Source organism: Microcaecilia unicolor, chromosome 7, assembly GCF_901765095.1.
Source record: "Microcaecilia unicolor chromosome 7, aMicUni1.1, whole genome shotgun sequence".
Taxonomy (NCBI): domain Eukaryota; kingdom Metazoa; phylum Chordata; class Amphibia; order Gymnophiona; family Siphonopidae; genus Microcaecilia; species Microcaecilia unicolor.
In genome coordinates, this window is record NC_044037.1 from 176,263,005 (window position 1) to 176,290,406 (window position 27,402).

At 45.8% G+C, this 27,402-nt stretch overlaps 1 protein-coding gene across 1 annotated transcript in view; it reads left to right on the forward strand.

The window, feature by feature from the left end:
• VPS8 (VPS8 subunit of CORVET complex) overlaps window positions 1–27,402 on the forward strand; it is a 932,181-nt gene that overhangs the window by 709,571 nt on the left and 195,208 nt on the right. Inside the window, exons 42-43 of the mRNA XM_030209561.1 lie at window positions 10,350–10,430; window positions 26,532–26,701. Coding sequence (XP_030065421.1) covers window positions 10,350–10,430; window positions 26,532–26,701 — 251 coding nt within the window. The remainder of the gene's footprint in view (window positions 1–10,349; window positions 10,431–26,531; window positions 26,702–27,402) is intronic.

The following is a 27,402-nucleotide window of genomic DNA, read 5'->3' on the forward strand; positions in this document are numbered from 1 at the left end:
GCCTAGGTCCAGGGTGTTCCAGTTCCGCGGGTTCCGCTCCGGTGTGTTCCAGTCCAGCGGGTTTCACTCCTGTATGTTCCAGTCCAGTGGGGCCACTCCAGTGTGTCCAGTCCAGCGGGCCCTACTCCAGTGCGTTCCAGTTCCGAGTGTTCCAGTGTAGAACTCCAGTCCGGGGTTCCGGTCCAGTCTTGTCTCATCTCCACCTGGAAGGTGATCTTGCCTGCCACTGCCGCTCCACGGTAGTGGCCTATGGACTCACAAACCCCGTGCTCCCGGGGAAGAAGCCTGAAAGTATGCCAAGGTCCTCGAGAACGCGGCAAGCGCGAGAGACGCGACACAGTCTAAGTAATTACTGTTTGTTTTTTTTCATGTTGTTACTTTAGCACTGTGAGCTGCAAACTGTCACGTCTGTGGCCGTGACCACCCTCAGCCTTACCTTCTTTCTGGGGGTCAGCAGCTCTGCTGGCTTCTGTCTGTGTTTGTGTTTGTCTTGTCTCTAGTCTCTGTGCTGATTGCTTCACTAGACCTCACCTGTGTGGGCTATGCCTCTCTAGGGAGCCAGCATCTAAGATGGCTGCCACCGGCTCTGTGCCAGCTTCCAAGATGGCTCCTGCTTGTCTTTCCTGTGGGCTCACTTCCTATGTGTGTCAAGCCTCTCTTTGGGGTCTGTGTACTTCCTGCTTCTGCCCTACTGCTGGTGACTCATCAGTGAGAGCCTTCATAAGGAAGTGCTGTGCTTGCAGTCAGGGCCTTTGCATAGGTGTATGCTCTTAGGCCAGGTCAGGTTAGTAAGTGTCTGCTGCACTACTGCTTAGCCTTTCTCTGGGTTTCAGCCCAGCTTTGCTCTGTGTCTGTTGCCTTCCTATGGGGTGGTTCTTCCCTGCCTCTGCGTGTCTGAGGACTGTGGGTCTTTCCTGGCTTACTCTGTGTTTGGGGTGAAGCCTCTGCTCCTGGCTTACTCTGTGTTTGGGGTGAAGCCTCTGTCCGTGTTTGTTCTCTGTCTGCATGTGAAGCCTCAGCCTTTGTGAGTTCCCACTTGGTGTGGGGAGCGGCTGTGGCTTCAGACCCTTGGCCTGTTCTTCCTGGCTTACTCTGTTCGCTCTGTTGCCTATCCTGAACCCTGCTTGTGTATCCTGTGTGCATATCCTGAACCCTGTTTGTATATCCTGAATCCTGTATCTGTCTAGCTAGTGTGTATTTCTTGGGTGATTATTCCTGTATCCTGTCTCCACCTAGCTAGAGGGTGTACCCTGTGGGTATTCCCGGATCCCCGTTCTGCCTAGTGTGTTGCTGCCCTAGTCCTTGCTCCTGCTAGCTTCTGTACGCCTTGTGTTCCTTGGTCTGTCTTCTGGGTCTTGCTAGTGGCTGTGCAGCAGCACACTGTCTGTGTCTAGTTTCGTGCCCTGTCGCCCTCGTGTATCCCAGACCCAGGGTGGGTCCTCTGGATCTTCAGTTCCTGCCTTATCCTGCAAGTCCTGCCGGCCGCCTGCACTTCGGAGCTCAACTCCGGAGGAACGGTGGCTAGGTGCAGGTGAAGCTGTTCCTGTCTCATCTGTTCTAGTTGCCTGCCTTGTACTACTCCAGTCCAGAGTTCCAGTACTGCTCTTCTGTGTTTCCAGTCCCGAGGTGGTCTTGCCTGCCGCTGCCGCTCCTTGGCAGTGGCCCAAGGGCTCACGAACTCCAGTCCCGCCTCGAGGACCTGACAGAATGCCAAGGCCCTCGGGAACGCAACACAAACCTATTCTCTTATGTCCATGGTGCTTCATAAAACTCTTCACACTCCTCTATATTTTTCGCATTCTGCTGTCTAAACACTACATTTCAAGGTGCATTAAAGTAGGAGTTTGTTTCATGAATCTACTGTATATATGTTATTATGTCAATGAGAAATAACAATTATATAGAAATATTAAAAAAAATAATTAAGAATAATAAACCAAAAAGCCTCAGTTGCATACGTCTTCTCACCCTTTGTTGTAGCCTTAACGAGACCTGTAATAAGTTCAATAGATACTACCTTTGTCTAGCCCTCCAGTAGTTAAGCTAATTGGAATATTCTTGAATCAAGAGGCCCAATATTTAGAAAGGTTTAACCAAGCAGGAGAGGCTTCTGCCCAGTTAAATCACACTGAATGCAGTGCCGCTGAATACCTCCTTTGACAGCCATGGCATTGTCTGTGCAGTGCCAGGGTGGTCCAGGGGTGGAGACAGAGTAGAGCCAGGATTTACACGATTAGTAGCAATATATTTATTTATTTATTTATTTGTTACATTTATACCCCACATTTTCCCACCTATTTACAGGCTCAATGTGGCTTACAATACATCATGAGTGGTGGAAATACATTAGAAAATAGACATTTAGTGTTACAGAAGGATCTTGGGCAACATGATAATGAAAAAAACATGATAGTAGTATAACAAGCAGATATTGTAAGACAGTTCTTGTGTGGAGGAGTTATGTATATTCACATTGGTTGATCTTTGTGGTAAGTCTTGTTAAAGAGATGTGTCTTCAGTAGTTTGCGGAAGTTTGTTAGTTCATAGATCGTTTTTAAGTTGCGCGGCAGTGCGTTCCATAGCTGAGTGCTTAAGTAGGTAAAGTTTGACGCGTGTATTAATTTGTATTTTAGGCCTTTGCAGTTAGGGAAGTGCAGATCAAGGAATGTGCGGGATGATCTTTTGGCATTCCTGGGTGGTAAGTCTATCAGGTCTGACATGTAGGCCGTGAATGATTTTGTGGACTAGAGAGCAAATTTTGAACGTGATGCGTTCTTTAAGTGGGAGCCAGTGTAGTTTTTCTCATAGGGGCTTAGCACTTTCATTATTTTGTTTTGCCGAATATGAGTCTAGCTGCAGTATTCTGGGCTGTCTGAAGTTTCTTGATTATTTGCTCTTTACAGCCGGCGTAGAGTGCGTTGCAGTAATCTAGATGACAGCACCATTGATTGTATCAGGTTACGGAAAACAGCCCTTGGGAAGAAAGGTCTTACTCTTTTTAATTTCCACATTGAGTGGAACATCTTCTTGGTTATGTTTTTCGCGTGGCTCTCGAGTGTTAGGTTTTGATCAGTGGTAACTCCAAGAATTTTTAGGGTGTCCGAGATTGGAAGGTTCAAATTTGGTGTATTGAATTGTATTTTTAGTAGGGGAGGATGTTTAGGAGTATGTTTACTACGGCGCATTAGCGTTTTTAACGTGACTTTAAAGTTAAGGCGCGTTAATCGCTAACACGCCAATACATTCCTATGGGCACATTAGCGCTTAATGCGCAACAAGCATTAACGTGCATTAAAAATGCTAATGCTCCTATAGTTCGCCTTAGTAAGCATACCCTATAGTGCACTGTTAATGCGATCAATTTTTTAAAAATTTAGCTGCAATTACATTTTTTAACCATAATCAAAATTTTTAACTCCTGTCGTCCCACATTGCTTTTTCTCCCCTGCCTATCCTATTTCACCTTGCCATAATGTAGCAGAGGGAAGGCATCGATATCAGTTGCAAGTAGCATGTGGGAATTGTTTCTGGAGACCCTATGAAGAACCAGCTAAATGCAGGAAGGGGGGTGTGCTGCTGTATACTGGGGGGGTCAGCAGCAGGAGAGGAGAAATGGTTGTCTTTGTGTCAGGGGTAACAGGTATAATAGCAGAAGAGATACTTAGTTACGTATACAGGGGAAGGATGCAACAGGAGAAGAGAAAAGTAAGTACCTGTATGGAGGGGAGGGGGGAGGAATGTGCTGTGGTAAGGAAGTGTGTGTATGTAATCTCTTATTATATTCAGCAGTTTTAAAAAATGTCCATGCGGTGGGATTTTACTAGTACCACGCCATCCAGCCCAGAGGTGCAGCTAACCATATGATTAAAATTTTTAATACCACGATTAATTTTGCACCCCTAATTGAATAGTATGTTGTGAAGGATAATCATCCATGCTGAGCATCTGTTCAAAAGGATGTTTAGGTGAACGTTAACAAAAAAAAAATTGGAAAAGCATGTGCCCAAAATACATGCCGTGCTTAAGAGCAATCAACCATGCGATTACAATTTTTAATCTTGGGGTTGATTGTGATTACAGTATTTAATCGGTGTCCACCCCAAACTTTTAGACATCAGAATATGAACAGTATACTAAACTGTGAAGAATTTTGCAAAAGCTCTGTATGGCAATGCTGTACCATTATAGACACAGAACATGCCATTAGCAAATTATATAAATGATGAAAGGTCCCTTCATTATCCACAAGATTTAGACCAACCTAGAAACACTTCCAGTATATATTCACACATATACTTTAATCAATTTACTTAGCTATGTTAATATTAAAAAAAATTTTCAAGTGCCCAGATACTGTAAAATGCCCCATGCTGTGATTATTGAAGTGCAACGGCATAAGAAAATAAAAATTACTCAACTTATATTTCAGTTCAAACTTGATTCTGCTTCATAAGTATGCATTTATGCATAAGCTATCTGTTTTTATTTGCAGTTGAGTATAAATGTTTGTAGTGGCCAGTCATTCAACTCCTGTTACTGCTGGGGAAATTCTGCACCACTGTGCAATGCAGAAACCCACCCTCCCCTTGCCGCATACATCCACAGATTGCTTGGACATCCCATCTGCCTGCAGCAAAATCGCATACCCTCGCTCTTCCCCATCTTACCCTGTCCTTCTGAATCATGTGGCATAAGAAAGAAGCAAACGGTTATGCATCAGTTCACTTCCATCACCTCTGTTGGGTTGGGTCCGACTGCTTATTTGAACCACGTAGCAATACGGAATCCTGTGCAGCTCAAACAAGCAGTTAGGCCCTGGCTGACAGAGGAAGATGAAATGGTCTAACACACAACTGCTTGCTTTTTTAAAGTTGGGGTTGGAGCAGAGGCTATGAGCCATGGAGGAGTGCCTGGAGCAAGTTGAATGGTGTGTGCCCAGGAAAGCTGGAGCAAGTTGGGGGGGGGGGGGCTGTGTGGTATGGGGTGGGGTGGAGAGCAGGAGCAAGCCAGGGGTATTTGCCTGGAGTTGGAGGTGAGGAGAGACCATGGGCACAGAGAGAACGCTGTAGAGTTGTGGAAGGGCAAGGAGAAAAATAATGAGAGGCAGGGGTAGAGTTTGAGGACTAAAGGGGAAGAAAGAGCTAGGGGACACAGAAAGCTGGTGGTTAAACCTCCTTTGAAGTCCACTCTATTCTCCTTTTCTCTCCTCTGCCTCTTCGAATAGCGGTCATTTATCGTCCCCCTGATAAGTCCCTTTCATCCTTTCTCAGTGACTTTGACGCCTGGCTTGCCTTCTTCCATGATCCTTCCTCCCCCTCTCTCATCCTTGGTGACTTTAATATTCCTGCTAATGATCCTTCCAACTCTTATATTTCCAAGTTACTCGCTTTAACGTCGTCCTTTAATCTCCAACTATGCTCCACCTCCCCCACTCATCAAAATGGTCACTGTCTTGATCTCATCTTCTCCTCCAACTGTTCACCTTCTAGTTTCCTTGCCTCTGATCATCCCTCCTCTGATCACCATCTTATAACTTTCACACTTAAATCTCCTCCCTCCCAGTCCCGTCCTATCCTATCTAATTTATCTAGGAATCTTCACGATATTGACCCTTCATCTCTATCCTCCCATGTTTCAAACCTCCTCTCTACTGTGGCACCATCCACGTCTGTCAACGAGGCTGTTTCTTCTTACAACAATACTCTATCCTCTGCCTTAGACACTCTTGCACCTTTGATGACCCACCCTGTAAGGTGTACAAAACCCCAACCTTGGCTGACTTCTAATATCCGCTACCTACGTTCCTGTACCCGCTCCGCCGAACACCTCTGGCGGAAATCTCGGGCCCTTGCTGATTTCTTACACTTTAAGTTCATGCTGACCTCCTTCCAATCTGCTCTTTTACGTGCCAAACAGGATTATTATATCCAACTGACCAACTCTCTTGGCTCTAATCCTCGACTTCTCTTCACCACATTGAACTCTCTCCTCAAGGTGCCCCCTCCCCCTTCATTATCTCCTCAGACCCTTGCTGAATTCTTTCACAACAAGGTTCAAAAGATAAACCTTGCTTTCTCTACCTCACCACCTCTCCCTCCACTAGTCCGTTCCCCTCTCTCGCCTTCCCCTCATTCCCTTTCCTCCTTTCCTGAAGTTACTATTGAGGAAACTACACTTCTCCTTTCTTCCTCAAAATGTACCACCTGTTCCTCTGATCCCATTCCCACCCACCTTCTTAATGCCATCTCTCCTACTCTTATTCCTTTTATCTGTCACATTCTCAACCTCTCACTTTCCACTGCGACTGTCCCTGCTGCCTTTAAACATGCTGTGGTCACACCTCTCCTTAAGAAGCCTTCACTTGACCCTACTTGTCCCTCTAATTACCGAACCATCTCCCTCCTTCCTTTTCTCTCCAAATTACTTGAGCGTGCTGTTCACCGCCGCTGCCTTGATTTTCTCTCCTCACATGCTATTCTTGACCCATTACAATCTGGTTTTCGCCCTCTCCACTCAACCGAAACTGCGCTTACTAAAGTCTCCAATGACCTATTACTGGCTAAATCCAGAGGTCAATATTCCATCCTCATTCTTCTTGATCTTTCCGCTGCTTTTGACACTGTCGATCACAGCATACTTCTCGATACCCTGTCCTCACTTGGATTCCAGGGCTCTGTCCTTTCCTGGTTCTCTTCCTACCTCTCCCTCCGCACTTTTAGTGTTCACTCTGGTGGATCCTCTTCTACTTCTATCCCTCTGCCTGTCGGCGTATCTCAGGGTTCTGTTCTTGGTCCCCTCCTCTTTTCTATCTACACTTCTTCCTTTGGTTCATTAATCTCATCCCATGGCTTTTCCTACCATCTCTATGCTGATGATTCCCAAATCTACCTTTCTACCCCTGATATCTCACCTTGCATCCAAACCAAAGTTTCAGCGTGCTTGTCTGACATTGCTGCCTGGATGTCTCAACGCCACCTGAAATTAAATATGACCAAAACCGAGCTTCTCATTTCCCCCCCCCCCCAAACCCACCTCCCCGCTCCCCCCATTTTCTATTTCTGTTGATGGCTCTCTCATTCTCCCTGTCTCCTCAGCTCGAAACCTTGGGGTCATCTTTGACTCTTCTCTCTCCTTCTCTGCTCATATCCAGCAGACCGCCAAGACCTGTCGTTTCTTTCTTTACAACATCCGTAAAATCCGCCCCTTTCTTTCCGAGCACTCTACCAAAACCCTCATCCTCACCCTTGTCACCTCTCGTCTAGACTACTGCAATCTGCTTCTTGCTGGCCTCCCACTTAATCACCTCTCCCCTCTCCAGTCGGTTCAAAACTCTGCTGCCCGTCTCATCTTCCGCCAGGGTCGCTTTACTCATACTACCCCTCTCCTCAAGACCCTTCACTGGCTCCCTATCCGTTTTCGCATCCTGTTCAAACTTCTTCTACTAACCTATAAATGTACTCACTCTGCTGCTCCCCAGTATCTCTCCACACTCGTCCTTCCCTACACCCCTTCCCGTGCACACCGCTCCATGGATAAATCCTTCTTATCTGTTCCCTTCTCCACTACTGCCAACTCCAGACTTCGCGCCTTCTGTCTCGCTGCACCCTACGCCTGGAATAAACTTCCTGAGCCCCTACGTCTTGCCCCATCCTTGGCCACCTTTAAATCTAGACTGAAAGCCCACCTCTTTAACATTGCTTTTGACTCGTAACCACTTGTAACCACTCGCCTCCACCTACCCTCCTCTCTTCCTTCCCGTTCACATTAATTGATTTGATTTGCTTACTTTTTTTTTTTTTTTTTGTCTATTAGATTGTAAGCTCTTTGAGCAGGGACTGTCTTTCTTCTATGTTGTGCAGCGCTGCGTATGCCTTGTAGCGCTATAGAAATGCTAAATAGTAGTAGTAGTAGTAGTAAACCTGCCGGGGGAAGGGAACGGGTTCAAGCAAAGTTGAGGTGAGAGAGAGGTGAGGAAAGTGGAACCTGGAGAGTAATATTGCAGGGGAAGGAATAAGCTGGAGAACTGGTCAGGTCTTATGATTGGAGAAATTCTGCTCAAACAAAATTACAACTTGAAAATGCAGAATTTTAAAATATTTTGTTCCAAGTTTCCAAAATCTTTGTGCATATTTTTTTTCCATTTTTGGTAGAGAATTTCCCTAGGGCATAAAACACAAACAGTAGCATAGGGCCGAATATTCAGAGGGACATAAGTTAAGTGGCAGATGTGGTCCCTCTTCAGGAAAGTGATAACAAATGAAGAGTGGGAAATACAGGCCTGTAAGGCTTACCTTATTGGTAGGAAAAGTCATAGAGACACTTCTGAAGGAGAGGATAGTAAACTTTCTATTAATAATAGTCCAGTGGGTTGCATGATCCAAAGCACCATGGTTTTTCACCTGAGGCAGATCATGCTGAGTGAATCAGTTTTTGGCTTGGTAACTAAAGAACTAGATAGAGGGCATGTGATGGATGAGGTCTAATTGGATTTCAGCAAAATGGTTGATATGGTTCTTCATAGGAGGCAAATAATTAAACTGAGCCCTTGTGGTAAGACCCAGGGTGCTGAACTGGTTTAGAAATTGGTTGACTGACTATAGAAGGTGGTGGTAAATGGAATTCGTTTGGAAGAAAGAAAGGTGAGTAGTGGAGTGCCTCAAGGGTTGGTTGTGAGGTCAATTATTTTCAACATAGTAACATAGTAGATGATGGCAGAAAAAGACCTGCACGGTCCATCCAGACTGCCCAACAAGATAAACTCATATGTGCTACTTTTTGTGTATACCTTACCTTGATTTGTATCTGCCATTTTCAGGGCACAGAACGTAGAAGTCTCACAGCACTTGCCCCGCCTCCTAACCACCAGCCCCGCCTCCCACCACCGGCTCTGCCACCCAATCTTGGCTAAGCTTCTGAGGATCCTTTCCTTCTGAACAGGATTCCTTTATGTTTATCCCACGCATGTTTGAATTCCGTTACCGTTTTCATCTCCACCACCTCCCGCGGGAGGGCATTCCAAGTATCCACCACTCTCCCAATTCAGTAAAGGATGCTAAAACTTGGGCACTAAAAATCTGGGTGCTAAGCTCCAGTCCTATAATGGCAATGTTGCACATAGTTGCTGTTTTAGAATGCTAGTTTAAGTCTGCACTTTGACACCTAACTAGGCCTAAGCCCTTATGCTATGTCACAGGCTGGTGTAAATGTTTGCACCCAAATGCTAACAATTACCTGCATTAGTGACAATATTCTATAACATAGTACCTAATTGCTTGGCACAACCCTGACCCACCCATGCCCCTCCCACACCCTCACCCAACTTGGAGTTGGGCACCATAGAATAGGCACTAACTACAAACTAGTATCAATTATTGGTTCTTAATGCCAATATAATGCCAATTATCTAATTTGCTCTCCTGTTTACTAAGCCGCTCATATAGCCTATTCAAAGAGAATGGGCTGTGTCGGTGTTAGCGCATGGCTTAGAAAACAGGGGGTTTAGTGATGTGCGTAAATGACCCCTGCATTCCCAAATTTTTGCTCCTTTTATAGAATTTAGGGGCATGAGTACACGCACATGTTTACACCTTTGGAACAGGTGTAAATTTGTGCTAGTGGATGTGTGTGCTATTAGGGATCATTTTGGCAGCCTGTTTTATAAAGGCACATAGGCACCTAAGTTAGCTTTATAAAATAGGCTGCCAAAAGGGAGAATTAACCTATGTTGCTCCCTTTACAGGGCCATCCATAAGTGTGTGTTTTTGAATGGAAAGCGGGGGGAAAAAATCTGTGATTCCTCATTAAAGGGTCTTTTGGAACCCTGTCAGTGATCCTTTATAGACTGTTTTAATGCCTTTTTGAAATTTGAGGTATTAGAAGAAAACATTTCAGAATATGTTCCGATTGCCCTCTTTTCCTGTATTAAAAATACACATGCATCATTTTAGCATTCTGTATATGATAATATGCTTGATAACAGCTGGAGGTAGTGCCATCTGTGAAACATTTATCACTAATGCATTTTGTAACCTCTTTTACAATTAGGTTATGAAATAATGGCACTGCATCTCGTAATCGTTTCATAAATGTGTATGAAATATTTTTAATTGGCAGCTTCACTAAAAGTGTTATCAAGGCAGAGTTTTGCAGGAAAATGACATGGTTGTTTCAAGTTGGGCATTTTATCTTTAGAAAACTGCAATCCAGAAATGCATATAAAGCTTTGTAGATTTGGTAGATACCTAGCAACATATAGATACATCAAATGTTGATGAATTAACAGTTATTTTTAATAGAAAAGAATGGAGGGATAAGGAGTCTAATATTATTGTTTTAATTTTTGCACTCAGGATCCAGTGTATGGCAAAGGGAAACTGGGAGAGATACAAGGTCTTATACTGGGAATGCTGGAAACATTTAACTATGAACAAGTAAGTTCTTATAAGTTACTCTAGAAGAAATCGGGCCTCATTCTGTCTGCTGACACGTAATGGCATTTCTTAATTGTGTCCTTAAGTTAAACGTAAAAACTGCCCATATGTACTAACATTTCAAAATGATCGAGGGTGCCAGATACAATATAAATTACCTGTCCCTGGATATAATGAAGGAGCTTGCTCAGTACCATAGAGCTAGCTGCTATGACTGGGTCATAAGAACATAAAAATAGTCATACTGGGTCAGACCAATGCTCCATCTAGCCCAGTATCCTGTTTCCAACAGTGACCAGTACAGATGACAGGTACCTTGCAGAAGCCCAAATAGTAGCAACAATCCATGCTACCAATCCCAGGGCAAGCAGTGCTTTCCTCATGTCTGTCTCAATAGCAGGCTATGGACTTTTCCTCCAGAAACTTGTCCAAACCATTTTTAAACCCAGATATGCTAATCGTTGATACCACATCATATGGCAAAGAGTTCCAGAACTTAACTGTTCTTTGAGTGAAAAAATATTTCCTCCTATTTGTTTTAAAAGTATTTCATGTAACTTCACTGAGTGTCCCCTAGTCTTTGTACTTTTTGAAAAAGTCTGATCAAGGGGCCTTTTTACTAAGCTACGTTAGGTGCTAATGCACACCTAATGCAACAAAAATGGTTTAGCGTGGGACACGCTAAAGCATTCTATGTTAGTTTTGCCATCTGAGTGTGTAGTATTTATTTATGCAGGAAGTGAAGGGCGTGAAAGCGCTATTCAGCTAGTTTGTGGACAGTAATGCTGACTGATTGATTTATTTAATGAGAACTTACTACCTTAACTGACCAAGCAGTAGTAAACTAAAGCAATCAACTGGAAAGGAATTACAATTGCAAATAGTAAAGGCAGCATTCACACTAACAATAGAAGGACAAAAACAAAGTTACAAGACAGTCGCCCACCACTCCTGACTCCAGGTCAGTCAGATATCGTAAACTTCATTAAAAAGCCATGTCTGAACCGCTGTTTTGATTTTTTTTCAATGATAGTTCACTACGAATAGCAAGTGGTAGTAAGGTCCAAAGAGTTGGAGCTACAAAATAAAAAGCAGAGCATCTTGTGGTTTTTAACTGTGCTGAACGAGGTCCCGGGAGGACCATGTTGTAGTCATTTAAAAAAGATCGTATGAGTCATGTAAGTGTATAGGGAATAGTAAAGGAGGCCAAGTACAGCGGGGCCCCTGCTCTAAAGGCCTTAAAGGTTAACAATAAAATCTTGAACAGAACATGATACTCAATAGGGATCCAATGGTGTTGTTTCAATGCTGGAGTTACATGATCAAAATTATGTAGGTTACACCGAAGATGAATTGCAGTATTTTGTAGAGTTTGAAGTTTCTTGGAATCACTTTTGTTGCTCCTAGATAAGACTATATTACAATAATTGTGCTTAGTCATGAAAAGTGGCAAAATAAAAGAGAGAAAAATATCAGGATCAAAGAAGGAACAAACAGAGCACAACTGCCAAATGATAAAGAAACCAGATTTACAAATAGCTGACATTTGAAGGATACATGAAAGTTGAGAATCCAAAATGATTCTGAGATATCAAACACTTAATGCAGGAACCCTTAGTGCTTCCTAAATAGGAGATGGTACATGCTCCCACATTATTTTTTTTTAACGGCCATGTGCTAATGCTAACATTAGTGCATGACCATATATTCAACAAATAGAAAAAAACTCTTTTGAATCTGTGCTAAAAATGAGCTTAGCATGTAGGAAAGTCCCACATAAGGACAGTCTAAGCCAATTTCATAGTGCTGCCTAGTAAAATGGCCCCCATATGTCTGTCAATCCTAGTATCCTGTTTCCAACAAAGGCCAATCCAGGTTGCAAGTACCTGACAGGATCCTAAAGTATTACGAACTATGGATGTTTTCTCAGTAAATTACGTCCTGTTGGTGGGCTTAGAAACCCTCAAGATTCTGTCTCTTTCAGTAGCCTGTCCAGTAATTAGCAAGTGTTTATGATTTCTCCTGCAGAGGCATTTCAAAGTTATTAACTCAAATATTGGCCAAGTCAAAATAACACTATGGGTGTATAGCAATAAAACATAGTGCTATAGACATCCCAAAAGAGAACATTGGGCTAGATTCTATATATGGTGCCTGAAAATTCAGTGTGGTAAAAAAAGTACGCCTAGGCGTATTCTCTAAAGCACGCCTGTATTTTATAGAATAGGCTTAAATTTCTGTGCAGTATATAACGAGCGCTTTTCCACATGACCAAATTTAGTTGAGGCCATTTATGCCATGTTTTACTTGGCGTAAATTCTAACCCGTAAATTAGGTGCAGAGCGGATGTATTCTATAACAAAATGCTTTGATTTTAGAAACGCCCACACCCTGCCTATGCTCCCTTTTCAACTAAACTTAGAATTTAAGTGCACCACATTACAGAACACACAGCAAGTTGTGCATGCAAATCTTAATGCCAATTAGTGCTGATAATTGCTTGTTAACATCCAATTGACAATGCTGATTAGCTAGTTAACCAATTAAGTTACACGCACTTTTATAGAATACACTTCGATTTCCATGTGGAAATTAAGGCACGATATATAGAATCCGGAGGATAGTGTCCAAATTAATTTTCTGTGGAGTCAATATTCAAAGCAATTTTACTAGGTAGGAAAGGCTCCTGCCTGGTTAAATCTCACTGGGCAACCCAGTAGCCAATATTTGGTGGCTCCTAACTGGATAACGCTGCTGAATATCGGCTCTGATCCCCACAGCACTTGCTGGTTAATGCTCGGGTGGTCCAGGGGCAGAGTCAGGGAGGAGCCGTGAGTTGTGCGGGCACCGGTGACCACATAGCTAACAGGGCATATAGTAACGTACAAAAGGCATTTCTAATTTTGCCCAGTTAGCTATTCAGTTATGGCACTGCATAATACTAAACAAAATCTCATACAGGTGGAGAAAAGGAAAAATATATATTAATCAACAAAAAACCTAATCTGTTATATAATAATTACTATGTAAGGAAATGAGGAAATAATCCTTATGTAGAGAAAAAGACCTCAGCAAAAAGTGGCCCATTAGCGAAGGAACCTCTTTAGTACGCTATCAACATCATCATAGGTCATAAAAAACTCCTTATAGGTAATACATTTTATATATTTGTGTAAAAGATTAAAGTTAACCAAATATTAATGAAAAACCATCAAAAACGATCATATGTTCCAAAAAAAAGTGTATATCAAATCCAAGAAGACAGGAGGAGCCTCCACGGACAGTCAAAGCAAAACAGCAAAAGCAGAGGCTGACAAATGCGCAAACCAATAGGGAGATATCAAAAACCAGTTTATTCAGAATATTCATATCAAGGACCCGACACGGTCCGTGTTTCGGCGCCAAAGCACCTGCCTCAGTTGTTTGTGACCCCTGAGGCAGGTGCTTTGGCGCCGAAACACGGACCGTGTCGGGTCCTTGATATAAATATTCTGAATAAACTGGTTTTTGATATTATCTCCCTATTGGTTTGCGCATTTGTCAGCCTCTACTTTTGCTGTTTTGCTAAAAAAAAAGTGTATAACATACAACACTTAGCTTAAAGGTACACTGTTAGGAGTCCTTTTACTAAGGTTTGCTGAAAACTGGCCTGTGCTGGTGTAGACACGTGTATTGGACGCGAGCAGGTCCATTTTTCAGCACGCCTGCAAAAAAAGACCTTTTTTTTGACGAAAATGGACATGCGTCAAAATAAAAATCAGCGCATGTCCATTTTGGGCTAGAGGCCTTACCGCCACCCCTTAACTTAGCATTAAGGTCTCATGCTTTAACCGGGCGGTAATCGTCAGTGCGCATACACTGCCGATTACCGCCCAGTTAGTTCTACATGGTAGAAAATAAAAATTATTTTCTGCCACGCATTTTGGATGCTCGTAGAACTTAGAATTACCGCCGGGGCACATGGTAGCCAAGTGGTAGTTCTAATTTGACACGCGTAGGCACTTACACGTCTTAGTAAAAAAGCCCCTTAATTCTTTAACTTGAAGGGCCTTCTGACAGTTAGGATGAGATCCTCAGCATTCTTCACGTAAGTGCAAAATGCTGGATCTTGCTGGATCTGTGAAGCTGAAACTTGGAGGGATGGATGGGTGGGTGAGACCCGCTGCTTCCCAATGGAATCCTCTTCCCCAATGTTAACTGTGCTGCAGGAAAGTGAGGGGGCTACAGGGAGGCCGTGTGAGAGGAGCGAGGATACACAGACTGCTGCAATCTCCAGCTCCCGTTCCACTGCCCCTTGCTGTCACCCGGGCCGGTTCTCTGCCTTTGCCACACTGCTGTCTCCCCCTGTTGGACTGGTCATCAGCAGAAGAGCTTTGCTTACGCGCAGTTCTTATTCGCATGCCCCTGGTGCGATCCTGCCGCTTTACTTCCTCATACTCGAAGCTAATATGCACATATCATTTGCATACTATTAGCGTTGAGCATGAGGAAGTTATTTTTGGGCGCTGTTTTGGCAGTAAACTCCAGCGCTGTTCTGTACAACGACGGAGGTTTAAGCATCGGGGCATCATTCACTCAGCAAGGAGTTTATATGGATAACCATGTACTAACTGGATAAACTTTCTAGACTGCAGAAAAATAACTTATTTAAAAGCTGTTTTTCTATTTTTAGGGATATATAACCGTATGGGGACAATTTTCAGTATCCTTCTTAGGCCGCAGGTAGTTTTGTACATGCAGATCTGGTAGGCTGTTTTCAAACTAAGAAAACTATATACGTGTAGACCAGTGCTAATAAGATTGCAGTAAAAATCTGCATTAAATTTTTACTGTAGAGTTTCTAACTTCCTTATTAATGTTGTATTTTATGTAATAAAGTAATAAGATGTATAGTACAATAATTAAAATTGTGTATTAAATCCAGAGTAAAGTAAACACTGTCAGCATTGCACAGTGCTGTTCAGTAAGCCTGCCACAATTTAGGTAGCCTAAGCTGGCCTGACTAAGGCTTTTGGGAAGTATTACAAAATCAGAATTCTGACCCCTGGTCTCACCCTTAAGGTGATATCAGTATAAGATAGACCTAGTGTCTCCAAGCTTTTGCTCATCATTTAGATGTTAGGATCAAGGCTCTGAATAACAAAGACCATACAGACAGGCAGGCTCCAGAAGCCTCAGTCTTTAAAGAAATCACACCTATTTGCAAAACAATGTGTCAAAATAGTATATCTTTTCATATCAAGACCAAATACTGGGAATGAGGGAGATGCTGAAAGGATTTGTACTTTTTATGTTTAAAACACTGTTGCAAAGAAACAGTGGAAACACTAATAAACACACACACCTAGAGGGACATCTTCTATCATGTTCATTCATTAATCTCTGCCACATACACATACATACTATAGCTGCTTCTTTGTATTATTCTTTGCCAAGTATTATATATTTGTAACAAGTTTACCTCTTAGATAAAATGCCCTTTACTATACAAACACTACTACTACTACTTGTCATTTCTTTAATGCTACAAGGCATACGCAGCACCTTTTTGTATTATTTTGCTGTATTTTCTGCCCTTAGGAAATTAATCCAGGACTAAATCTATCTCAGAACATTTATTACAACACCTATGTTAAAATGAGAGAAAAGTTAACTTTACTTCTATTTTAACTTCATATGTTTAATTAGCACTCCTAACCATTGAATTGATTGGTGTGAGAGTAGGTGAGAGTATGGTTGGAGGTAGGCAATCAGGTGGCTGGAATTAAGTGAGTGAGAGGGTAGATGGGTAAATAGGGGATGCAGAGGTCTCAGATTCAAGTCACCCAGGTTAAGGGTTCCTTGAATTAGGACCCAAGGGAGTTTCTGTTTCTCTTGCTTTGGATGCTGTCAGTCATTGGTATGAGTCTGAAGTTCAGTGTTTGGATCTAGTTGCTCCCCTTAAGACTGTTATGTGTGTGCGAAATCATAGTGCCCCCTGATTTACAGATAAGTTGAGGTCTTCAAAGCACATGCTTAGAAGGAATGAGCATAAATTAAGAAAATGGCCGGTCTGGCTCCAGAAAAAGGAGGACGGATTGAGCCAGCCGGGTTTTACTTCCATTGCTTTCCATTGAAAGCAATGGAAGTAAAACCCGGCTGGCTCAATTACTTCTATTGAAAGAAATGGAAGTAAGACCCGGCTGGCTCAATCCGTCCTCCTTTTTCTGGAGCCATATGGTAACCAAAGGAGTATCAAATGCATTTGAATACCTATCAACGGAAGACTTTGAGGGCAAAAAAGTGTTTCTCCGAGGACAAGCAGGCTGCTTGTTCTCACGACTGGGTGACGTCCGCGGCAGCCCCCACCAACCGGAAAAGGCTTCGCGGGACGGTCGGCACGCAGGGCACGCCCACCGCGCATGCGCGGCCGTCTTCCTGCCCGTGCGCGACCGCTCCCGCCAGTTCCTTTTTTTCCGCGTCTGGAGAGAGTTGTGCTTTGCCGCTCTCTCTGTTTTCAGCCGCCGGATTTTCGATCGCGTTTACGCGGATCTTTGTTTTTTCCTCTTAGTTTTTTGTTACCGCCGGTTTCTTTTTTCAAAAAAAAAAAAAAAAAAAAAAGAAAACCTGAGCGTGTGGAGCACGCGCTCCCTTTTTTCCCTCGTTTCCAGCGGGGACGCCGCGTTGCGGCCTAGTGGCCGCACGGTCGTTTTCTTTTTTCGAGGTGTGATTTCAGCCACCATTGACGACTTTGACTTCGCCGACGCGATTTTTCCGTCGATGTCCTCGAAGGTCCCGAGTGGATTTAAAAAGTGTGGTCGCTGCGGCCGGCCGATCTCGCAGACCGACACCCACGCTTGGTGCCTCCAGTGCCTCGGGCCGGAGCACAATATCAAGTCGTGTTCCCTGTGTCTCGGTCTCCGGAAACGGACTCAGGTTGCGAGGCAAGTTCTGCGGGACCGTCTTTTTGGAACTTGCGCCGGCCCCTCGACGTCGACCTCGACGGCATCGGTATCGACGCCCGGTCCTTCGGTACCGGTATCGATGCCCGAGACATCGGCACCGATGGCATCGACCCCAGGAGAACAGGTCCCGTCGGCCCGCCGGTCCGCCGGCGAGGGTAGAGGTGAGCGGCCGCGTGGGCAGTCGGCCCCGGTCACTCCCTCAGCCCGTGGCCCACGGGACCGAACCCTGTCTGACCCGGCTCCTCGGGACCGAGGGGGATCGTCCTCCTCCTCCTCCATACCTCCCGGCGCCGGTGACGCGCATCGAAAGAAAAACAAGAAGCATCGTCACCGGTCGCCCTCGGTGCATCCGGACATCGGAGAGGAGGCGACGCCGAAGCGTCATCGTCGAGAGGAGAGGTCCCCGTCGGTTGTGGAGGTACCGACGCGTCAGGGTTCCCCGTCTCCTGGCCCCCATCAGCTTCTGGCACCGACACCCTTACCGGCCCCACCGCCTTTCCCGGCAGCGGGCCTGGACGAGTGCCTCAGAGCCATCCTTCCGGGGATCCTGGAAGGGCTGATGCGCCAGGCTGTGCCGGCGCCGGGGGTGCTTGCGCCCTCGGCGCCGATGTCTGTGGCGCCGGCGAGCTCTAGCCCGGCGCCGGGGCCGTCGACACCGCCGCCGCTTGCGGCGCCGGTCTCGACCGCCACGCAGGTGGAGTCCCCGTCGACGTCGATGGAGGGAGCTCCGTCCCCGCCGGCGCGGGAGTCCACCGCTCGACGACACCGAGACCTCGGTGCCTCGACGTCGAGCCGGGCCCGGTTCAGGACTCAGCTACACGAGCTTATGTCCGATACCGAGGATGAGGCCTCGTGGGGGGAAGAGGAGGACCCTAGATATTTCTCCTCAGAGGAGTCTACGGGCCTTCCCTCGGACCCCACGCCTTCACCGGAGAGGAAGCTCTCACCTCCTGAGAGCCTCTCCTTTGCCTCCTTTGTGCGGGATATGTCTATTAGCATTCCCTTTCCCGTGGTCTCTGTGGAAGAGCCGAGGGCCGAGATGCTCGAGGTCCTCGACTATCCATCACCACCTAGAGAGTCCTCCATGGTACCGCTGCACAATGTCCTCAAGGAGACACTGCTTCGGAACTGGGTGCGACCGTTAACTAACCCCACCATTCCCAAGAAAGCAGAGTCCCAGTACAGGATCCACTCTGACCCAGAGTTAATGCGGCCCCAATTGCCCCATGACTCGGCGGTCGTGGATTCTGCTCTCAAGAGGGCACGGAGTTCGAGGGATACCGCCTCGGCGCCCCCGGGGCGGGAGTCTCGCACTCTGGACTCGTTTGGGAGGAAGGCCTACCAATCCTCCATGCTCGTGACCCGCATCCAGTCATACCTGCTCTATATGAGCATCCACATGCGGACTAATGTGCAACAACTGGCGGACCTGGTCGATAAGCTCCCGCCGGAGCAGTCCAGGCCTTATCAGGAGGTGGTCAGGCAGCTGAAGGCGTGCAGAAAGTTCCTGTCCAGGGGTATCTATGACACCTGTGACGTGGCATCTCGTGCTGCGGCCCAAGGTATAGTGATGCGCAGGCTCTCGTGGCTGCGTGCCTCTGACCTGGACAACCGCACCCAGCAGAGACTGGCCGACGTCCCTTGCCGGGGGGATAACATTTTTGGTGAGAAGGTCGAGCAGATGGTGGACCAACTGCATCAGCGGGAAACCGCTCTCGACAAGCTCTCCCACCGGGCGCCTTCAGCATCTACCTCAGCAGGTGGACGTTTTTCCCGGGCCCGGCAGGCTGCACCCTATTCTTTTGCAAAGCGTAGGTACAACCAGCCGGCCCGAAGGCCTCGTCAGGCACAGGGACAGCCCCAGCGCGCTCGTTCCCGTCAACAGCGTGCGACTAAGCAGCCCCCTGCGCCTCCACAGCAAAAGCCGGGGACGGGCTTTTGACTGGATCCATGGGAACATAGCCGCCCTCAAAGTGTCCGTACTGGACGATCTGCCGGTCGGGGGGAGGTTAAGTTTTTTTCACCAAAGGTGGCCTCTCATAACCTCCGACCAGTGGGTTCTCCAAATAGTGCGGTGCGGATACGCCCTGAATTTGGCCTCCCTGCCACCAAATTGTCCTCCGGGAGCTCAATCCTTCAGCTCCCATCACAAGCAGGTACTTGCAGAGGAACTCTCCGCCCTTCTCAGCGCCAATGCGGTCGAGCCCGTACCACCCGGGCAGGAAGGGCAGGGATTCTATTCCAGGTACTTCCTTGTGGAAAAGAAAACAGGGGGGATGCGTCCCATCCTAGACCTGAGAGGCCTGAACAAATTCCTGGTCAAAGAAAAGTTCAGGATGCTTTCCTTGGGCACCCTTCTGCCAATGATTCAGAAAAACGATTGGCTATGTTCCCTGGATTTAAAGGACGCATATACTCACATACCGATACTGCCAGCTCACAGACAGTATCTCAGATTCCGCCTGGGCGCACGGCACTTTCAGTATTGTGTGCTGCCCTTTGGGCTCGCCTCTGCCCCTCGAGTGTTTACCAAGTGCCTCGTGGTGGTGGCGGCCTACCTACGCAAGCTGGGAGTGCACGTGTTCCCATATCTCGACGATTGGCTGGTCAAGAACACCTCGGAGGCGGGAGCCCTCCGGTCTATGCAGTGCACTACTCGACTCCTGGAGCTGCTGGGGTTTGTGATAAATTACCCAAAGTCCCATCTCCAGCCAACGCAGTCTCTGGAATTCATAGGAGCTCTGCTGAATACTCAGACGGCTCAGGCCTTCCTTCCCGAAGCGAGGGCCAACAACCTCCTGTCCCTGGCTTCGCAGACCAGAGCGTCTCAGCAGGTCACAGCTCGGCAGATGTTGAGACTTCTGGGTCATATGGCCTCCACAGTTCATGTGACTCCCATGGCTCGTCTTCACATGAGATCTGCTCAATGGACCCTAGCTTCCCAGTGGTTCCAAGCCACCGGGAATCTAGAAGATGTCATCCGCCTCTCCACCAGTTGCCGCACTTCACTGCTCTGGTGGACCATCCGGACCAATTTGACCCTGGGACGCCCATTCCAAATTCCACAGCCCACGAAAGTGCTGACGACGGATGCATCTCGCCTGGGGTGGGGAGCTCATGTCGATGGGCTCCACACCCAGGGTCTGTGGTCCCTCCAGGAAAAGGATCTGCAGATCAACCTCCTGGAGCTCCGAGCGATCTGGAACGCACTGAAGGCTTTCAGAGATCGGCTGTCCTGCCAAATTATCCAAATTCGGACAGACAATCAGGTTGCAATGTATTACGTCAACAAGCAGGGGGGCATCGGATCTCGCCCCCTGTGTCAGGAAGCCGTCGGGATGTGGCGTTGGACGTGCCGGTTCGGCATGCTCCTCCAAGCCACGTACCTGGCAGGCGTAAACAACAGTCTGGCCGACAGACTGAGCAGAGTCATGCAACCGCACGAGTGGTCGCTCCATTCCAGAGTGGTACGCAAGATCTTCCGAGAGTGGGGCACCCCCTCGGTGGACCTTTTCGCCTCTCAGACCAACCACAAGCTGCCTCTGTTCTGTTCCAGACTTCAGGCACACGGCAGGCTAGCGTCGGATGCCTTTCTCCTCCATTGGGGGACCGGCCTCCTGTATGCTTATCCTCCCATACCTTTGGTGGGGAAGACCTTACTGAAGCTCAAGCAAGACCGCGGCACCATGATTCTGGTGGCGCCCTTTTGGCCCCGTCAGATCTGGTTCCCTCTTCTTCTGGAGTTGTCCTCCGAAGAACCGTGGAGATTGGAGTGTTTTCCGACTCTCATCTCGCAGAACGACGGAGCGTTGCTGCACCCCAACCTTCAATCCCTGGCTCTCACGGCCTGGATGTTGAGGGCGTAGACTTCGCTGCGTTGGGTCTGTCTGAGGGTGTCTCCCGGGTCTTGCTTGCCTCTAGGAAGGATTCCACTAAAAAGAGTTACTTTTTCAAGTGGAGGAGGTTTGTCGTGTGGTGTGAGAGCAAGGCCCTAGAACCTCGTTCTTGCCCTGCACAGAACCTGCTTGAATACCTTCTGCACTTATCAGAGTCTGGCCTCAAGACCAACTCAGTAAGGAATCACCTTAGTGCGATTAGTGCTTACCATTATCGTGTGGAAGGTAAAGCCATCTCTGGAGAGCCGTTAGTCGTTCGATTCATGAGAGGTTTGCTTTTGTCAAAACCCCCTATCAAGCCTCCTACAGTGTCATGGGATCTCAACGTCGTCCTCACCCAGCTGATGAAACCTCCTTTTGAGCCACTGAATACCTGCCATCTGAAGTATTTGACCTGGAAGGTCATTTTCTTGGTGGCAGTTACTTCAGCTCGTAGGGTCAGTGAGCTTCAAGCCCTAGTAGCTCATGCTCCATATACCATATAAATTTCATCACAACAGAGTAGTGCTCCGTACCCACCCAAAGTTCCTGCCGAAGGTGGTGTCGGAGTTCCATCTTAACCAGTCAATTGTCTTGCCAACATTCTTTCCCAGGCCGCATACCCGCCCTGCTGAACGTCAGTTGCACACATTGGACTGCAAGAGAGCATTGGCCTTCTACTTGGAGCGGACACAGCCCCACAGACAGTCCGCCCAATTGTTTATTTCTTTCGACCCTAACAGGCTAGGGGTCGCTGTCGGGAAACGCACCATCTCCAATTGGCTAGCAGATTGCATTTCCTTCACTTACGCCCAGGCTGGGCTGGCTCTTGAGGGTCATGTCACGGCTCATAGTGTTAGAGCCATGGCAGCTTCAGTGGCCCACTTGAAGTCAGCCACTATTGAAGAAATTTGCAAAGCTGCGACGTGGTCATCTGTCCACACATTCACATCACATTACTGCCTCCAGCAGGATACCCGACGCGACAGTCGGTTCGGGCAGTCGGTGCTGCAGAATCTGTTTGGGGTGTAAATCCAACTCCACCCTCCAGGACCCGAATTTATTCTGGTCAGGCTGCACTCTCAGTTAGTTGTTCTTCGTAGGTCAATTTTCTGTTGTACCCTCGCCGTTGCGAGGTTCAATTGACCTGGGTTCTTGTTTTGAGTGAGCCTGAGAGCTAGGGATACCCCAGTCGTGAGAACAAGCAGCCTGCTTGTCCTCGGAGAAAGTGAATGATACATACCTGTAGCAGGTGTTCTCCGAGGACAGCAGGCTGATTGTTCTCACCTACCCTCCCTCCTCCCCTTTGGAGTTGTGTTTCATATTTTATTGCTTGTCATTCAACTGGCGGGAGCGGTCGCGCACGGGCGGGAAGACGGCCGCGCATGCGCGGTGGGCATGCCCTGCGTGCCGACCGTCCCGCGAAGCCTTTTCCGGTTGGTGGGGGCTGCCGCGGACGTCACCCAGTCGTGAGAACAATCAGCCTGCTGTCCTCGGAGAACACCTGCTACAGGTATGTATCATTCACTTTCTCTGATGAAGCTATTGCTAGAGCATCTTCTCAACAGCTATTTAGAACACTTACAGGCTTATTTTCGAAAGAGAAGGGTGCCCATCTTCCGACACAAATCGGGAGATGGGGCGTCCTTCTCTCAGGGTCACCCAAATCGGCATAATCGAAAGCCGATTTTGGACGCCCTCAACTGCTTTCTATCGCGGGGATGACCTAAGTTCACGGGGCGTGTCGGCAGTGTAGCGAATGCGGGACTGGGGCATGCTTAAGAGATGGGCATCCTCGGCTGATAATGGAAAAAAGAAGGGCATCCCTGACGAGCACTTGGAGGACTTTGGTCTTTTTTTTCTTGCGACTAAGCCTCAAAAAGGTGCCCGAACTGACCAGATGACCACCAAAGGGATTCGGGGATGACCTCCCCTTACTCCCGCCTTGGTCACCAACCTCCCCCCCCCCCCCAAAAAAAAAAAACTTTTAAAAATTTGTTGGCCAGCCTCAAATGCCATACCCAGCTCCATGACAGCAGTATGCAGGTCCCTGGAGCAGTTTTAGTGGGTGCAGTGCACTTCAGGCAGGTGGAATCAGGCCCATCCCCCCTCTACCTGTTACACTTGTGGTGGTAAATGTGAGCCCTTCAAAACCCACCAGAAACCCACATGTAGGTGCCGCCCTTCGCCCCTTAAGGCTATGGTAGTGGTTATACAGTTGTGGGGAGTGGGTTTTTTTTTTGGGGGGGGGTTGGGGGGCTCAGCACCCAAGGTATGGGAGCTATGTACCTGGGAGCAATTTGTAAAGTCCACTGCAGTGCCCCCTAGGGTGCCCGGTTGGTGTCCTGGCATGTGAAGGGGACCAGTGCACTATGAATGCTGGCTCCTCCCATGATCAAAGGGCTTGGATTTGGTCGTTTCTGAGATGGGCATCCTTGGTTTCCATTATCGGTGAAAACCGGGAACGACCGTCTCTAAGGTCGACCTAAATGTTGAGATTTGGGCGTCCCCGACCGATTTCCCCGCCCCTTCGCGGGGACCTCCTGCAGGGACGTCCTCAGTAAAACTTGGGCGCCCGTTTGTTTATGCCCCTCTTAAGAACTTAACTACTACATCTTTGGTGTTACCTCTGTGTGATATTTCATGCTAAGAGTTTGCTGATTTCTTTCAGAAGAAAGTAGTGGATATTACAAGTTCTTTTAATAGTTTAATTTTGCCTTCTGAACAGTCTACTGGTTTGAAGTCTAAGTTGTTTGACTTTTCTACAGTTTGTAAAGAGCAGGTTATGGCTCTGATGAGCAACTTGAATCCTTTGTGTTGCTCCTTGAATAATTGTTCTCTGACGATTATTAAATCTTTAAAAGCCAGTTTGTTGAATCTTTTATCTACTATCATGAACAAGTCACTATCAGAGGGGATTGTCCCTGGGACTTTGAAGCAGACAATTGTTCAACCTTTGCCGAAGGGTGGAGTACTTGATCCTCAACAAGTTGTGAACTATTGTCTGATCTTAACATTGAAATTCTTAGCAAAAATTTTGGAAAGGCTTGTGTTGGATCAATTTAATAAGACAGTTATGTTATTTAGGGATTCAGGGAACAGTCTTAGAATGGTTCCGTTCTTTTCTATCTGAACGTTATTTTCGAGTCTTGGTAAGGAGAACTCATCTTGGATACCGATTACTACAGGTGTATGGCAAGAGTCTGCTTTTTCGCCTGTTCTATTTTATATCTACTTCATTCCAATTTGTCGTATTCTTTCTGGTATGGGTGTGCAATATGAACTTTACGCTGAAGATATTCAGTTTTTTTCCCCAGTAAAGTGTTTTGTCTATGACACTGTCTTTTTTGAAGATGGGCTTGCAGAAGTTAGGATCCTGGTTTAGCACCAATAGATTGAAGTTAAATGTAGGGAAAACGCAGATACTGTTGTTGTCGAATCATTCACATCCTGAGCACTGGCCCACAGCGTTCAGCTTTGCAAATAGTGATATTGTTTTTGCCACCGAATGTAAGTATCTTGGAGTTTTATTAGACTCTAAGCTAACTTGCAAATTTCAATTAAAGAATGTTATTCGGAAGGCCTTCTTCAGGTTACGATTATTAAGATGTTTGAAGAATTTGTTATCTGAGGTAAATTTCTGCACAGTTTTTCAAGCTTTGGTATTATCTGTTCTGGATTATTGCAGTTCACTGTACTTGGACCTCTCTAAATTGATGATTCATGCTCTTCAATTTGTGCAAAATTCTGCTGCTAGGCTTCTGACAGGATTGTTGAAATCTGATCATATTGCATCAGCTTTGAAGGATTTGCACTGGCTTCCTGTGCTTTGGCGGATTAGGTTTAACCTTGAGCAATGATGCACCCCTGGCATTAGCTTCTCCTTTAAGATTGTATCAACTGTCTCGTAGTTTATGTTCTGTGGATAAACTTTTATTGGATATTCATTCCGTTAAGTGTGTTAGACTTGAATTTAACTGTTCAGCAATGCTTCAGACTGTGGGTGTGTCTCTCTGGAATTCTTTGCCTTTGAACATATGTATTATAAATTTGATCCTTCAGTTTAGGAAACGGTTACAATTATTTCTTTTTGCCCAGGCTTTTTCAGTTTAGTTTGACTATTAGACTTGCAGCCACAAGTTTCTAGTCATAGTAAGGGGAGTTCATTTGTGTATCTGCTATGCTTTTCGTGTCTTTTATTGTGTATGTTCCTGATGTATACCGCCTAAGACTATTGGATAATGTGGGTGGAAGACAGTAAATCACTACATATAAAAATGCACACAGAAAGAGTAGTGTAGCCAGCAGGGCTCTTCCCAAAACAATAGTTTTTTTAATACTTCAAACATCCTCCTGTTGTTTTGGGAAGAGCTCAAATAAATAAGTAAAATAGGTCAGAGGGTTACAAAATTTTTGAGTCCCCAAATTGGGAATCCATCAACAGGTGTACCCCAACTTGGAGCTCTCAGGTCTTTTGTTGGATGATTTTTTTAGGTTCCCATTGACTTCCATTGATGTCATTGGAAGGTAAAAATGTTACTTCACCTGTGCCAATTGTATTTAGCAGAGAGTGGGTACTTAAACATGTTTCTGTATTCTACAACCCTTGCTAGATAGGAAGTATCATAGTGCACAGAAAATCTATGCTAAGAAGTCAATAAACTCCTGGGCTAAGCTTGGCACAGTTTATTACATTACCCTGATAATTTTTTCTTTTGAAAATTAGATTACAGTTACCCAGTAATAGAATTATCTGCTAACTTTGCACCTTTTATTTCATGTAAGTGGAGGAATGGGTTGGGAAGGATGCACACCAATTTCAAATTTCCATTCTGAGCATGCAATTTCCTTTCCAAATCTAAACAGGTGCTAGGGAAATGCTCTTTTTGAATTCTGCTAAAATTACTAAGGATGGGAGCATTTGCTCCTTTCATGTACTTAGAGTTCTTTGTATTTCTCAGCTGTGCAAACGTGTAGCAGAACCAAAAGAAAGCCATTCCATTTCATTGTCTTCTGGCATTTGAGTGCAGTGAAAAGCACAGCAGCAAGCCTTTGTCAAAAGACTGTATCCTGTCATCTTCTGCTGTTATTAGTATTCTTTAGAAAATCTTTCATACGAAATTATCAAATGGACAGATTATCTCTATTATAAACAAGGTGACACTGTATAAGTTAATAGATGTATGTGGTAAAATGAGAAATCCTATTTCTCTCTACTCCCCCATCATCATACTGAGCTAAATCCTTTTTTTTTTTTTTCTCTCATTTATGTCTTCAAATAGACTCTTTTGGAGACCACAACCAACCTGCTTAACCAGGATCTACACTGGTCCCTTTCCAATCTAAGGGCCTGTGTGACTAGAGGCCTGAATCCAAAACAGGATTACTGCTGTATCTGCCTGCAGCAGTACAAGAGAAAGCAGGAGGCAGCTGATGAAATCATCGTGTTTAGGTACTGGTAAACTCTATGTTGTCATGTTACTATTCAGGGTGAAGCAAAAATATTTAACCCCTGGAGTTTTTTTGCTGTTTTCTTAGCAACCACTTGGAATATCAACATGAAATTTTATAGCTTTTATTTGCTGTTACTGTTTACATTAATCTCATTCCACTCGTTGCATAATCTTTAAACATGGTGAAGTTAGCATGACCAATCAGCGATTTTCACCCATTCAAAAATGATTGCACTGTCAAACTACCATTATTTGAAAAAAAAAAAGCAAGCTTACTGTTAATGGTGTCACAGTGACGTAGACTTTTGTAAACAAAATAATTTGAATAATTGGTATTTGATAATTTAGAGATATTTTCTTTAAAAACATTTTAGTTGAAGGGGAAAGGGAAATGGGACTTGATATACCGCCTTTCTGTGGTATTTTGCAACTACATTCAAAGTGGTTTACATATATACAGGTACTTATTTTGTAACTGGGGCAATGGAGGGTTAAGTGACTTGTCCAGAGTCACAAGGAGCTGTAGTGGGAATTGAACCCAGTTCCCCAGGATCAAAGTCCACAGCACTAACCACTAGGCTACTTCTTAGAAACAAAGGGAGTAATTTTATGTGTCTTTTCTCTGTGTAAAACAGTGTTTTATGTTCAGAAATAGACACTTACAAATTTGCAGTGGGGTGAATATGTATAAAAGTACATG